General features: G+C 46.7%; 1 protein-coding gene across 1 annotated transcript; it reads left to right on the forward strand.

Annotated features, from left to right (window-relative positions):
• The first annotated feature begins 13,855 nt into the window (after positions 1–13,855).
• neurod2 (neuronal differentiation 2) lies at positions 13,856–15,010 on the forward strand. The gene has a single exon (XM_069907202.1). It carries the CDS (start codon positions 13,856–13,858, stop codon positions 14,936–14,938), a length of 1,083 nt encoding a protein of 360 aa, XP_069763303.1. The 3' UTR covers positions 14,939–15,010.
• The last annotated feature ends 525 nt before the right edge of the window (positions 15,011–15,535 follow it).

Genomic DNA, 15,535 nt, shown 5'->3' on the forward strand with positions numbered 1-15,535 from the left:
CAACACCAGCTCCAGCAAGTCTACAACACCACTAACACTGCATTTTTCTTCCTGAACGCTTCTGGGTGTATTTTATGGATTTTGGCTGCTGATCATAAAAATCACCTTAAACGTTTCCTATTACATACCCTTTTATATGGATACTTCCTTTAAAGTCTACTTCAAGTGTACAAAGCCATGAAATGCGACATGTCATTGAAAATTCATTTTATGTATTCACACTTGGACTCCTTCCCTGCTGATCTTGGTGCAGTTGGTGACGAACATGGTGAATGGTTTCGCCAGGATGTTGCGACCATGGAAAAGCAGTATCAGGGCAACTGGAATCCATCCATGCTCACTGACTATTATTGGATACTGACACTAGAGGCATGAGATTCTGAGTAAAACAAAAATGGTGGAAAAACTTTTTTCCCATTGTAACTAAAACAGTGTGTTATAAATGCAAAATGCAGGGAACATGGGAAGCAAATGTATACTCAGCAAGATCCAAACAACACTGACAGGAGAGGTGTCAGATGCTTGAATACAAATGAAAATTAGTAACAAAACACTTTTAGTTCTGTTGAATTAATGCAATGTGTTAGCTTTACAATGTGATTAAAACAAACTAAAGAAATAAAAGTTAATTTAACGTTTCTCCACGTTCCCACAAGATACAGCAAATCAGAAATTATTTTTGAGATCACCTTGAAGTTGTGTCTCATCATCCCCAATTCCTTTTGAAAATGTTTGTTGTCTAGTGTAACCAGCAGTGGCATACTTACACACCAACACCTCAACATCAATGCCGCACATCAACACCATTCCATACCATCAATGTACCAGCACTAACCATAAACACCACCACAATATCCATACCAACCCTCTACTGCTACCTCATCACCCTAATACCCAGCTAAATACAATCCGAACACACTAACATGAAGAACAACACATCCACATCAACCAAACCACCAACACTCCAACATCAACAAACTCGTACTAACATTCCTACAGAGGCATAACGACACCCTGATAGGGATACAGGAGGGAATGACAAACATATTGATGGATCAATAAGTTTTTTTAAAAAACCACAATCGTTGAAAATAAGAAATAAAAGAGAAAACTGGAAACCTAACAGTTTAGGCAGCATTTGTGAAGAGAGAACTTTGTGTCTAACTTCAAAGGTTGATGTCCTGATACTAGAACAGTTTCAAAAAGGCCGGCTGCCTGAGATGATTGAATTTAGAGCAGGGTCCTGATGTTTGAGGATGATGTCTCATCTTCTATTTAAAACCTTTCAGCAATTGCATGCTCCCCATTCCCCAACACCACATGTTCAAAAGTATGACCCAACAGTGCCGCCTCAATGCTACACCCAACACTTCAACCTCATCACTGTAACCCAATATTGCAATCCAGCATTGCAGTAACACTAACACCACAAAACTAACACTCCAAATCCTAACCGCAACATACCTACAACTATCTTTAGCATTCCAAAATCAACACACCTAACCCTAACCCGAACCACAACACCCCTGAATCACAATACACCTGAACAACACAGTTGAACCGCAACACATCTGAACCACAACACACCTAAAACACAATACAGTACCTAATAGTCTCTTAAAAGATCCCATTCTACCCACCTCCACCACCATTCCCTTCCATGCACCCAGCACTCTCTGTGTGAACATACCTCTTGCATTTCCCCACCTGTACTTCCTTCAAAGCACCAGTCCTCAGTGCAAAGCATGCAGATGTTTATTGATTGCACAAGTACAACCTGTCAAAAGTGTTCTCTGGTCCTTTGAACATGTAGACACACAACCAGACATAACACACAGACAAACAATACATATCCAGTACAAGTATTCATATATATAAATAAGTATTGCTTCATGAATATGAGCATCTCAGATGGTTAGTGTGAGCAGTTCCTACGGTCGTTCAACATTCTTACTGACCTGTCGGAAGAAACTGTTCCTCAGCCTGGTGGTGCTGGCTCTGATCCTCTCTTCCTCAATGGGAGCAGCTGAAAGATGTGTCCTCAGTGATTTTGCATGCCCTCTTCAGACAACAATCCCAGTAGATCATGTCGATGAGGGGGGTGGGGGAAGGGACACCCCAGTGATCCTTTCTGCCACTCTTATGGTCCTGTGGATTGATCTCTGATCCAATTCTCTACAGCAACTGCACCACACTATGATGCAGCCGGCTAGGATGCTCTTGATAGAGCTCCTGTGGAAGGTTGACTTAATGGTAGTCAGTAGCTTTTCCTGCAATCGTGGGGGAGGGGGGGACTATGCTATGCTGGAGATAGTTGTCGCTGTTGCGCCTTCCTGACAAGCAAGGAGCTATTGTGTGTCCAGGATGGGTCATAAGTTAAGTAGAGTCTGAGGAGCTTTGAGGTGCTCTCCACTACCAAATTACTGATATCTCATGGAGGGTAAAACACAATGCTGGAAAAACTCAGCAGGTCAAACATTGTACTTTATATAGCAAAGATAAAGATACATAACCAATGTTTTGGGTTTGACCCTTTCATCAAGGTGTAAGCAAAATGCAGGGAGACCCTCTGAACAACATAGTTGGGGGGGTGAGGGCAGGGAGAGGAGCACAGTCCCACAGGCAGGAGGTAATAGAAAGATAAAGGATTGTGTTTGGGTGCCTACATTTTGCTCACACCTTGATGAAAGGCTCAAGTCCAAAATGTTGGTTATGTATTTTAATATTTGCTATATAAAGGACACTGTTTGACCGGCTGAGATTCTCCAGCTTTGTGTTTTTACTTCAACCACAGTGTCTGTGGACTTTCATGTTTTACTTCTTTTCATGTTTTACTTCTTGTGTAGTGGAGGGCCATCATTTTTGGTCCTCCTGAAGTCCACGGTCATCTCCTTCACCTTCTCCCCATTGTAACTCAGGTTTGTTACTCTCTCACCAGATTTTACGCCTCTTCTCTTTAGTGCAACTCATCATCCTTGTTGCTGATGAGGCCAGCTACAGTTATGTCATCTGTAAACTTGATGACTATTGGAGCTGGATCTGGTGTTGTAGTCATGGGTCAGGAGCGGGCTGAGCACACAGGCCTGAGGTGCGCCTGTGCTCAGTGTGATGCTACCAATCCTGACAGACTGTGGTCTTTCCATTTGGCAGTCCAGAATCCAGAAGCAAATAGAGGGCTGTTCAATCCCAGCGAGGACAGCTTCTCCACCAGCCTCTGAGGTATGATTGTATTAAACACCGAGCTGAAGTCAATGAACAGCAGCCTGATGAATGAATGGGTCAGGGTGGAGTGGAGGGTCAAGGCTATAATATCACCAGTGGAACGGTTTCTTCTATAGACCAAATGAAATGGGACCAGATGCTTGAAGCATTTCATAATGGTGGAGGTCAGTGTCTGTAGACACCGTGGTTGAAATAAAAACACAATGCTGGAGAAACTCAGCAGCTCAAACAGTGTCCTGTATATAACAAAGGCAAAAATATATAACTGACGTTTCAGGCATTCATCAAAGTTTTTATATAGCAAAGGTAAAAAGATAGTAATTGAGGCCTGTTAATGTCACCCTCTTTGGAAGTGGGATGATGGTGGCTGCCTTGAAACCTATGGGGACAATGGATTGCTGCAGTGAGGTGTTGAAGATGTCTGTGAAAATCTCTGGCCATCCACACAATGCCTCTTATCATCTTGTACACCTCTGTCAGGTCACCCCTCATCCTCCATTGCTCCATGGAGAAATGCCCAAGTTCACTCATCCTCTCCTCACAAGGCAAGCTCTCTAATTCAGAGAACACCCTTATAAATCTCCTCTGCGCCCACTTTATAGGATCCACATTCTTCCCGCAATGATTTGATCAGAAATGAACACAATATTCCAAGTGGGGGTCAAACCATCTTATATTGCTGCAACATTACTTCATGAATCTTGAATTTTATCCCATGGTTAATGAAGGCCAATGCACCACACTCCTTCTTAACAACACCACTAACCTGTGCCACAGCTCTGAGTGTCCTATAAACACAGACCCCATGATCTCTCAGTTCATCCATACTGCTCAGAGTCCTTCCATTAACATTGTAATCTGCCTTCAAATTTGACCTGCTGAAATGAATCACTTTACACTTCTCTGGGTGAACCTCCATCTGCCACTTCTTAGCCCAGCTCTGCTCCTATCAATTCCCTTTATAATCTCTGGCAGCCCTCCACACTATCCACAGCACCACCCACTTTTGTGTTGTTGGCAAACTTACTAATCCCCTCCCCCTTCCACTTCCTCATCCAGGTCATTTAGACAAATCACAAACAGGAGGGGGTCCCAGAACCCTGGTCACTGACCACTGGACACTGATCTCCATGCAGAATATGAACCATCTACAATTCTGTATTCACAAAGCAAGGCCTTCTTGGATTCCATGCCTCCTTACATCCTGAATGAGCCTTGCATGGGGAACCTTATCAAACGCCTAACTGAAATCTATATGCCCTATATCCCCTGCTCTACCTTCATCAATGCTCTTTGTTATGTTCTCAAAAAAGTTAATCAGGCTTGTGAGACACAACCTTCCCCTGACGAAACCATGTTGATCAGATTATGCCCCTCTAAATGCGTGTAAATCCTGTCTCTCAGGATCTTTTCCAACAGCTTGCCCTCCAGTGAAATAAGGCTCACATGTCTATAATTTCTTGGGTTATCTCTACTCCCTTACTAGAACAGGGGAACATTTCCAACCCTCCAGTCCTCTGGTGCTTCTCCTGTCCCCAGTGATGATGTGAAGATCATCTCCAGTGGTGCAGCAGTCCCCTTGCTTTCTTCCCACAGTACCTTTGAGTAAATCTTGTCTGGTCCTGGTGACCTATCTAACTTCTTGCTTTTCCAACGCTCCAACCCATTCTCTTTCTTAATGCCAATATGCTCAAGCATTTCAGTCGGGTTTAAGTCATCCTCACAGTCATCAATGTCCTTTTCTCTGGTGAATACTGAAGCAAAGTATTCATTAAGGAGCTCTGTTACCACCTAACTCCATTCACATGTTTTCACTGATGGGTTCTATCCTCACACCTCCTCTGGTTCTTCACATACTTGTAGGATGTCTTGGAGTTATTTTTAATCCTGATCACAAGGGCTTCTCATGGCCCCCTTCAAGTCCTCCTAAACTCTTTCTTGGAAATCTTGTAATTCTCTGGAGCTCTATCATTTCCTATCTTCTTAAACTTTTATTTTATTCTTAATTAGATTTTCTGCATTCCTTGTTCACCTTACCATTCCTTCCCTGCCTTAATGGAATATACTGTTGCAGAGTGCCATGCACATGTTCTCTGAACATTTGCCACATCCCTGATGTACTTTTCTCTGAGTACATCTACTCCCAAACACTTCAACAACCCAACCACAATACAAACAGTTAAAACCCACATACCTGCACTTACACGACTCATCACCAAAAATCTTCAAAAATTTTCTGCAAATGCAACCAATAAATGCAACCAAATTCTCAACCATTAACACCAGAACCCAAACATCAAATGCTTCAACACCAAAGCTCCAACATCTCAGCCTGAACAAACCTTTGGTATTTGAAGGATTTACTTTTGCAAAATGTTAAAATGGAGGAGCACAGTGTTGTTGATCTGAAGTACGCATCAGAAAAAGAAATCAGTGAGAGCTACAAGGGATCTGAAAAGAAATACTGGATTAGTGCCTATCTAGGACCCAGAATGGATAGGATGGGTAAATGGGATGGTAGCAGTAAGAACAGCCATTCTCAATGGGGGCGGTATGGGGGTCCACAGCACATTTAAGGGGGGCCATGGATGGATGTCATAAAATATTTTTAATTTTTTTATGTAGTTGGTAGTAGAAAAATGCAGAAAAAAAACAACTAAACAACTGCTTAATAGGAAAGGAGGCCCATAAACTTTGATCAGAGTCCGAAGGGGGCCATGCCAAAAGGAAAATGTTTAGCATAGCTGGGTTAGAACATGTCCATTGGCTTTGTTTGATCTTGTTAGCTGTGAATAGAAATGTGGGTGTCATTGGCATTGTCAAAGTGATGGTACAAAGGGCATGAATGAGGACTTGAGCAGAGAAAATGAGGTGAGTGTTGGGCATTCTGACAGAAATAGGAATAAATGGGTGCAATAATCTGAGGTAGTGAATTCATCTCTTTTTTTCAAATTTTATTTAAAAGATTTTTTAAAAACAAAATACAATCAAATAACAGCAAGAAATTTTTAGATACATAAAAAAAACCGTCCCCACCCTTCCCACCCTTCAGCTAGCTCCCTTAAGGGGAGCCAAATACAAAAACAAAACAGAATATAGAGTATATAAAATATTTCAAAGTATTTTCAAGTTCATATAGTCCAAATAAGAAGACCACATATTAAAAAAGAAAGAATAATTATCATGCAAATTACATGTAATTTTTTCCAACGGAATACAAGCTCTTAATTCATTATACCATCGTACTATGTTAATCTCTACATTATCTTTCCAAGTACTAGCTACACATTTTCGTGCTACAGAGAACACTAAATGTACAATTGCAATTTGAAATTTATCCAGCCCCAATCCCTTCAAAGAAACCATTTAACCCAATAAAAAAATCAATGGATCTTATGGTAATTTAATCTTAAATAATTTTTCCAAGACCAATCTAATTCCTTCCCAAAATGGTTGTACTTTAACACAAGACCAAACAGCATGTAAAAAAGTTCCAGTACATAGTCCACATCAAAAACAAGAGTCTGAATTACTAAGCCCATATTTTTTCAATTCCTCTGGAGTCAAATATGACTAATGTAAAAAATTATAATTAACCATTCCATATCTTACATTCGTCAATTTAGTTACACTGTCATGGCACATAACCTCCCAATTGTCTTCAGGAAAATATAAGTTAAATCACTTTCCCATTTAAGTCTAGATTTCTCCCATCCCAGTTTATCCATACTATCTTGTAACAATTGATACATATCTGAAATATAACCTTTCTTTGGTATAGAGGAAATCAAAGACAGTGAATTCATCTTAAAGTCAAATATGACACCAAGATTGTGAACAGTTAGGCAGTACCAGCCAGTTGCCAGGGTGAAGAATATTCCAGTTGCTAGGGAACGGAGTGGTGGCAGGGTCCAAAGACAATGGCTTTGATCGTTCCCATTCTCCACTGAGATTTCTGCTCCTGGTGCTGGATGATAGAGCCATTTTTTAAGAGAGTGGAGGGATGGAGAGAGATGATGGTGAGGCTCAGCTGTGTGTGTACAGCATTCCTAGTGCAATTGTTGTCATGTGATGTTACCTTGTGACAGCATGTAGGTAAGGCAGAAGAGGGTCAAGGATAGATTGTTGAGTGACAGCAGAGGGAATGGTTTGGTGCAGTAAGAGCTCCCTGTGCTGAAAACCTGGCCACAGCTGGATATATGGATAAAGCTGGTTACATTTAGGAAAGTTCATAATGGGATGGTGAAATGAACTTGACAAGCTGAATGGCCTACTTCTGCTTCAATGTCTTATGGACTATGTGTAGGAGATGCTATGATCAACCATGTCAATAATTCACACAGCCTGACAAGGAGGAGCAGAGAGATTACAATTATTCTAGTCACATGGAATATTGCTGGTGATTTTAGTAAGAAGTATCATGGCATTTATACAGGGCAAGTATCCAAATGGGTGACATGAAAGGCAGCAGCAGATTTGAGTGGTATTTTCACAATCAATAGAAGGGGAAGGAAAGAAGGCATTGGATAGCATTATTCATGAGTTTTTTGGAGGTCAGATGTTTACAACAGGGTTGAAGGAGAAGAAAGGGCAAGCTACAACCATTAATGATCTCCACCAAGAGGATCTGGGATGGGAAGTTGAGTCTTCATCACTCTTGGGTGAATAGTGTTGAGGGAGCAAGAGATGGACCTTGTGGACAAGATGAAGGGAGGAGCTTGAGAGAAGAGAGTTGGTGTTTAGAAAATTGTCAATAAACAAGGGGTCTTTGCATTGTAGAATCAAGGGTCGAGGAAATGGAGGGGGCATTAAGAACAACTAGTGATCTAGGAGTTATCTCTAGAATAATGCCTGAACAAGGAGCAGTGTCAATAGATGACAGTGTGTGAGGGATGTATCAGAGAGTGAGCAGAGCAGATAGGTGGGGATTAAGGTATTAATGATGAAGGTAAGGTGTGTGGGTAGATCAGCTGCCATCGCAAAGTAATGACCAGCACAGGCTCAATAGTTGGAAGTGCAAATCTGACTGAATTGGAAGTGAATTGCTTCTAGTTGGCAGAGTACAGTGGGAGAGGTAAGGTGGTTCTGGGTAAGATGATACAAGGAAAGATGTCCCAAACCCTCTTAGAAGGATGGGAGGAGTGATGTAACAAGTTCCCCTAAGCAGGGGACAGGGAATAATGGGAAGTGGAGGTTCTTGAAACAGAGGAAGAGAGACAAGGAAGAATTTGGATAGAGGTTGAAATCAAACTGGAAGAGAGATCACTTAATCCAGGAGCTGACAGCCTGAATCTGGGTGAGAGACTTGCCAATGGAGCTGGGTAGTTGGGAGGATGGCATAAGTAGAGGTTCAGGTGGGGTGAAGGACTGGTAATGTGGGTTGTATTTGGTAATGAGAGTAATCGTTCCATCACTATCCTGGATGGATGAAGGCAGAGAAGTCAGGGAAGATTTCACCACTCCTCAGGCTGCTTCTGTTGTGAACGTGATGCCAACAAATGATCAGCATCACGGCCTCGAACATCTTGAACCAGAGAATCAATACGGAGTGGGTTGAGTTACAAACCTTGTCATAATTCACTCAGTCAGAACAGTGAACACACGCATCAGCACAGGTAAACAGACAGAGACAGAGAGAATCGACTCAAATTCACTTAGAAACACCCACACAGACACATACACGCAAGTACAGCGGCAGAAACATAGGGAACCTGCCACTCCACCATGCACAGACACACACATACACACACTCATGCATGCACACACACGCTCACACACACACACAGGATTTGTACGGTATGAGTTTATTTGAAACGCAAGAAGATTAATTAACTAATATTATTCACCAGGTCGGACGCACATTTTGCTCTCGTTCTCTTTGTGTTCTCCCTCCCAACACCCAAACCCGAATTTGATCGGGAGGTTGGTGCCCGGTCTCCATTCCATTTCCCCATATGTCTCCCTGACTACACCGACCACAACTGTCTCCCTCCCGCATCCAGTGGTGCTGACCCGGCCGGGTCATCCGCGACAATCAGTGAAACGCCTCGTGACAGTTAAATCGTAATTAAATGTTGGATCGTGCTTTATTCGATTGATTGGAAGCCCTCGGGCCCAGGTTGAATTGAGCTATAATCCGGATTATCTTGATCTCCAGATAATCCTGCTCACATTAACCCTTCAAGGTTCAGAGACGCTCTCACTGAAGGCCGTGGCCCGTCTAGTGAAGGGGATTTGTCAGGTTCCCTGATAACCCGGGCTTTATTTCAATAACCATATCAGAGTGGCTCGTTTCTGCCGTCAGTTATTCACCTATGACATGGCCCCCTTTGTATGCAATTGCCCCACCTCACAGGTAAAGATAGTTCTCTAACTCACGCCCTTCAGTCACCGTGACTGAAATAAAAACACTGGAGAAATCTAGCAGGTCAAACAGTGAACTTTATGTGGCAAAGATAAAGATACATAACCAACGTTTTGGGTTCAGAATTCCAGCATCTTCAGATTTTAATCACGTCTTTCTAGGAAAGGCAATCAATTGTGCCCCCCCCCCACCCCACCCCACTCCACCATTCTCCTGCGGGAGACCATGAATGCGCACTTTTGGGATGTGGGGGAAGTGCAAATTCCACGCCGGAGCTCGGGGTCGAACCCGCATCACTAGAGCGGGCTGGGTGAGATGATATTAGAACGGAGCGGGCGGGTTGTCATCAGGAGACGCAGAGAAGGGAGAATGTGCTGGAATGCCAGAGCCGATGATCTGAGTCTAGATTAAGATCAGTGTTTGGGGAATTTTGAGCATAGAACTAAAAGCTTCACAGTTCTGGCATTGAGTGAAAGGGTTAATTAGGTCGTGCCCCAAGTCTGCAGCCAAATGGGAACGTGTGCCAAACAGGAGCCCCTGACTTGAAGCCACTGGGTGGGAAGGTAAGGTGGCGTTGGAGCCTGTGGTCAGATCAGATCAATAGATCCCAGGAGAGAGAGAGAGAGAGAGAGAGAGACAGACAGACAGAGAGAGTGTATGTGTGTGAGCGTGTATGTGTGATTTTGTGTGTGTGTGTGTGTGTGTGTGTGTGTGTGAGTACATAACAACAAATAATGGAGCAGAGGCATTTGGCACGGACTTGAGTTTGCAGCCGGGGGTTGAGGCGCCCATTTGTTTCAACTGGAGCTGGTGCAGTTGAGCGAGCACAGAAGTGAACAGAGAGGTGAGGGATTCGGCAGCCGATGCGCTGAAATCGGCGCGAGAAATAGATGCCTCGCAGCTGCTACGGAAAGGTGATGAAGCTGGGCTCAGGGTTAAACAGGACACTCCGCCGTGGTCTCGCCCGTTTCCTGGGGAAGAATGGTCAGCAGCTTGGGTCCCGGTACTTGACAAGGGGTCGGGGGGGGGGGGGGGGGAGGGGTTCTGGTCGCACAGGTCTGGGTGTTGGGAATCTAGAGAGAGGACCAGTCAGGAGCAAGGTGGAGCGTGGCCTCGCCACTGTTGCTTAAGTTTCTGGAAAATCTCGTCAAACAGTAGCACGGGAAATCGCAGCAAAGGGAAATTCGCGGACAGCAGTGAGTTGGTGATTCGGTCTGCAGCCAAAATGCTCGGTTCACGACCCCCGAACAATCACAAGAAATGTCACTGAATAAAACGACCTTGACCTTAAGCAACACCTCCCTCCGGAGTTAAACACGAAAGTCTGCAAACACCGTGGTTGAAGTAAAGACACAATGCTGGAGAAACTCAGCGGGTTAAACAGTGTACTATAGAGAGCGATGATAAAGGTACATAACCAACGTTTCGGGCTTGAGCCCTTCATGACAAAATGTAGACAGGCGCCTGCTCATACTGTTTGACCTGCTGAGTTTCTCCAGCTTTGTGTTTCTACCTTCTGCCTCCGGGCTCTGTGCAGAAAGACCGTGGCAGCTCGACTTGTCGGATTCTGTAATACTTTCACAGTCTGGGCAAATGCAGTACAAACACGGTGTAGGCAGCAAGTAGGCAAAGGACAAGAGGTGGAGGAAGGGGTAAATTCAGCATCGACAGGCAAACCCAATGATGTGTCTAGAAATACAATCGTGGGTTAAATTACGTTGTCAGTAAAACCACATGCATGCGAAATCTAAATGGAGACAATACCGTTAAAGCATCACACGAATATAACAATTCACATGTTAATGACATGCAAGATACACCGGGTTAATAAAGAATGCGCAGGACAGGCATGTAAATATGAAGAGGCCATGTGACCTATGAGCATGGTAGGTCGCGGGCAGGTAGAGCACAGGCACAGCAGGTAAATCGAATGCAGTAGATGCTGTTCCTCATCAATATATTTAAGATGGAAACAATGAGCGACAGAACTGCATTGAACACTCGGGCTTGTAAAAGAAACGCTGGAGTGTAGGTTAAATGCCTCATTAAGGGGTAAGTCTGACGTAAGTCAGCGATGGATGGGCCTTCGTGCATCGAGGGCCAAGTCTGTTCTAACTGCACTATTGCCATCTCTGATAAATAACTAAAACTCCCAACAGCGGACACGACTAAATATAAAATATACAACCAAATAAAACATATCAACGTACAGATGTCCAGGGCGCAGAGAAACAAGGAAAGCACAGTAAATACAGTTTGCATATGATCAAGAAATATTTGGTGACGACTGTTTGTGCGTGCGCGTGTGTGTGTGTGAGAGAGAGGGTGTGTATGTGTGTGTGAGAGGGTGTGTGTGAGAGAGAGAGGGTGTGTGTGTGTGAGAGAGAGAGGATGTGTGTGTGTGAGAGAGAGAGGGTGTGTGTGCGTGTGTGGGAGAGGGTGTGTGAGAGAGAGTGTGTGAGTGCGTGTGTGTGTGAGAGAGGGTGTGTGTGTATGTGGGTGTGAGAGAGAAAGGGTGTGCGTGCGTGTGTGTGTGTGAGAGAGAGAGTGACGACAGGACATTCTGGACAAATTCAAGATCAACCGGCGAGTGGGGAATATATGTCGAGGCTGAAGCTGAGGCGACCCCGGGAGGGAGGGAGTATGTGCCAGGTGAGTGAGGTGGTGCACGGTGAATGCTGTGCGTCCGAATTCCATGAGCGAGTGCAGGTAGATCGCGCCTGTTTACGGTAGACATACCCAACGATTGAAATACGGGATGTACTAGCAAATGCAACTTGTGCGAAATGGTCTTAGAACCAGCGGTGAAGTACAGATAAACGGAATGTGTACGCTAGTCCGCTCAACGCGGAATGGACAGCCCTCAGATTGCGGGCGGCAGCGTTTCAGGTGAAGGAGTTTGGACTTTGGCCAATTCTGAGACGGGTGCTCGATTCCATAAACATCAAACTCACAAGGGTAGAGAGCAGGAGAACGGTCCCAGTGCCAGGCGCTGTTCCGGCTCCTCAGTCCAGCGTCCGAAGAGATGGGAGAGATTGTCAAAACTATATTCTAATCCTCTCAAAGCAGAGATTAATTTAAAGACACCGATTGGCCGCAGACGGAGCGGGAAGGTGCCAGCACCGGAGGAGCGGCTCGGTTGTCATTGGCAATGTGGGGTCTGTGTTGGTACAATCTGCACACACGCGCGACAGATGGTCAGCCCCCGCTCCCCGAGGACACGGATCGCTCCGAATGCGAGCGCCTGTCAATCAGCGCGTCTCATGTGATGCGGGCCTGCCAATGACGTGCAAGCATATGGCCTGGCAGTGAAGCTGGTACCGCAGTTTGGTAGGGCTGCCACTCTCCCCTGTCCATAGGTTGGCGATGAGCAGCTTTGCCAGACGCCCAGGACTTGAACGAACCAGCTAATCCCAGAAGGTGCCGCGGAACAATGAGCTGAAGCCCCGCCGGCCGCCTCTCCCACTCTCCTCTGCAGGTAAGTCCCAGTTCCGGAGAGTCCGCGCCACTGTCCCGCTAACTGATCGCTGCCCTGTGGGTGATGTCCGTCAGCAAAGCTCCGTCCTGTAGATCAGTGTCTGATCATATAAAAAAATATATTTCTGGGAATTAATGCGTTTAACCCTTGTGATCCTGGCGAGCTGGGAAATGAAAACCGTTCGAGATTAGGAATTGCCCAGGAACCGCCCCGCTTTCGATGGCGAACGATTGCTGTTCTCCGAAAGAAAGGACATCAAATGGGGGAAAAAAATATCGTCCCAAGTTTCTCTTCATCGAAGTTGAAAAAAATAACCTAAGGGCGAAACGGTGATCTCTTTCAGAGAGCCGTTCCCGTCGCCCCCGTGGTTCCTGGTCACGGTTCCCAATTTATTTGCCACTCGCAGCTGAAATAATACAAACCATTGCGTGCAGAATGCAACGCACCCGGGCAAAGATGCTTCGTGTTCCAGGGTCGGACAGGCGTGGCGATCCGGGGAGCGAACATGTAAATAGAACCGTGAAGCGTTCGATCCACCGGCGGGGAGGGCGGGGGGGGGGGTTGGATATTCGACAAACCCACACCATTACCTAGTGCCTGTCAGTTGCCGTGGGGAGACGGCCAGGTTGTGATCCGAACCCCCCCACCCCGGATTCACTCCCCCGGGTTGAGGATGGCCAATGGAGGTGTCCCTGGCGCAGCCCCTCCGCCGGGCAGGACGATCAGCGGCTTGTGCGCGGGGTCAGTAGTGGCCGTCAACCAAGTGTTACCGTTGGTCCTTTGCAGGGATCATGTTGACCAGACTGTTCAGCGACTCGCCGCTGATTCCCGGCCTTCAGAAGTTGGCCAGCTGGGCGGCGGAGAGCGACAGCGACGAGGAGCGGAACCGAGCCGAAGGCAACGACGAGATCCGCGAGGTCCCGGAGCCACGGGGAGCCGACGGCCTGAGCGCAGCTGCAGAGAACGAGGAGGGAGAGACCGCGATGGAAGAGGAGGAAGAGGAGGAGGAGGAGGAGGAGGAGGAAGAGGAGGTGGAGGAAGATGGCGCTAGACCTCGCAAAAGGGGCCCCAAAAGGAGGAAAATGACGAAGGCGAGACTGGAGCGCTGCAAGCTGCGGCGGCAGAAGGCCAACACCCGGGAGCGGAACCGCATGCACGACCTGAATTCGGCGCTGGACAATCTGCGCAAAGTTGTCCCATGTTACTCAAAGACACAGAAACTTTCCAAAATCGAAACGTTGCGCCTAGCCAAGAACTACATCTGGGCCCTGAGCGAGATCCTGCGCTCCGGGAAGAGACCCGACCTCCTGTCCTACGTCCAGACCCTGTGCAAAGGGCTGTCACAGCCCACCACCAACTTGGTGGCCGGCTGCCTGCAGCTCAACTCCAGGAATTTCATCACCGAGCCGTCCCAGGACTCGGCGCGCCTTCACCCCTCCAACTCCTCCTTCGCTCTGCACCCTTACACCTTCCAGTGTGGCAGGCTGCCCAGCCCGCAATGCCAGTCCGCCTCTGTGGCCAGCGCACACCCGCTCCGCTCGCACCCCTACTGTGCCTCCTTCGAACACCTGTGCGGCAGCGTGTCCCCGGACTACACCGGCTCGGAGATGGAAGGGCCCCTCAGCCCCTCGCTTTGCGCAGACGGCAGCTACCCGCTGAAGCCGGACTCGTCTCCCGACCACGAGAAGGCCTATCACTACACCATGCACTACTCGGCACTGCCCGGTTCCCGCGGCCCGGTGCACGGCCTGCTCTTCGGCAGCTCGGCCCTGCGCACGGCCCTGCACTCCGACAACCTCACGCCGTACGACACGCTCCTGCAGAGCGACAGGGTGCCGGGCTACGAGGAACTCAACACTTTCTTCCACAACTAAACGACGAAGACGTCGGAGGGCGTCGGCTCTCTGCAGTCTCAGACCCAGATGGGCGGCCGCGATGGGCCGGAGATGATTTGACCGGGGAGAGGTGTGGGCCGAATCAAACGTGTTCAAAGTGCTTCCGAAGCTCTGAGTCCGATGCGAAGCGTCAAACGTGTGATTGTGTATGTGTGTGTGTGCAGGACAGATTCCCCACCCGACAGTCGTGGGTGATGTGGAACTCGGGGTCCAATGGCTGTTTGGAAACAGTGCGCGGAAAGATGAAGTCGGCGAGCGCACGATCTCCCGGGAAAGCAATAACGGAAATCTATGCAAGTAGACGATTATGGCGGCTGGGGCCTCACTCGGAACAGGGGCCGAATGGCCGCGTCTTGTTCCCCAAAACTCGCACGGACCCGAGTTTCACTCATATTCTGCTCGCGAAGTTCAAACGGAAACAAATTCTATTTATTTTCCACCAGTCTTCTGCGGCGTTTTCTACCTGTGAAGGGATACGTTTTGTTACAGATTTTTTTGTAAGGTTCTGTGCTGAAAAATCAGATGTGCAAAAGAGAATATTTTAATTTCACGGGACTTTTCCCTGCGGTCACCGTG

Source organism: Narcine bancroftii, chromosome 12, assembly GCF_036971445.1.
Source record: "Narcine bancroftii isolate sNarBan1 chromosome 12, sNarBan1.hap1, whole genome shotgun sequence".
NCBI lineage: Eukaryota > Metazoa > Chordata > Chondrichthyes > Torpediniformes > Narcinidae > Narcine > Narcine bancroftii.

Coding starts and splice junctions, on each gene's coding strand:
- neurod2 (XM_069907202.1), top strand. CDS start 13,856: ATGTTGACCAGACTGTTCAGCGACTCGCCGCTGATTCCCGGCCTTCAG.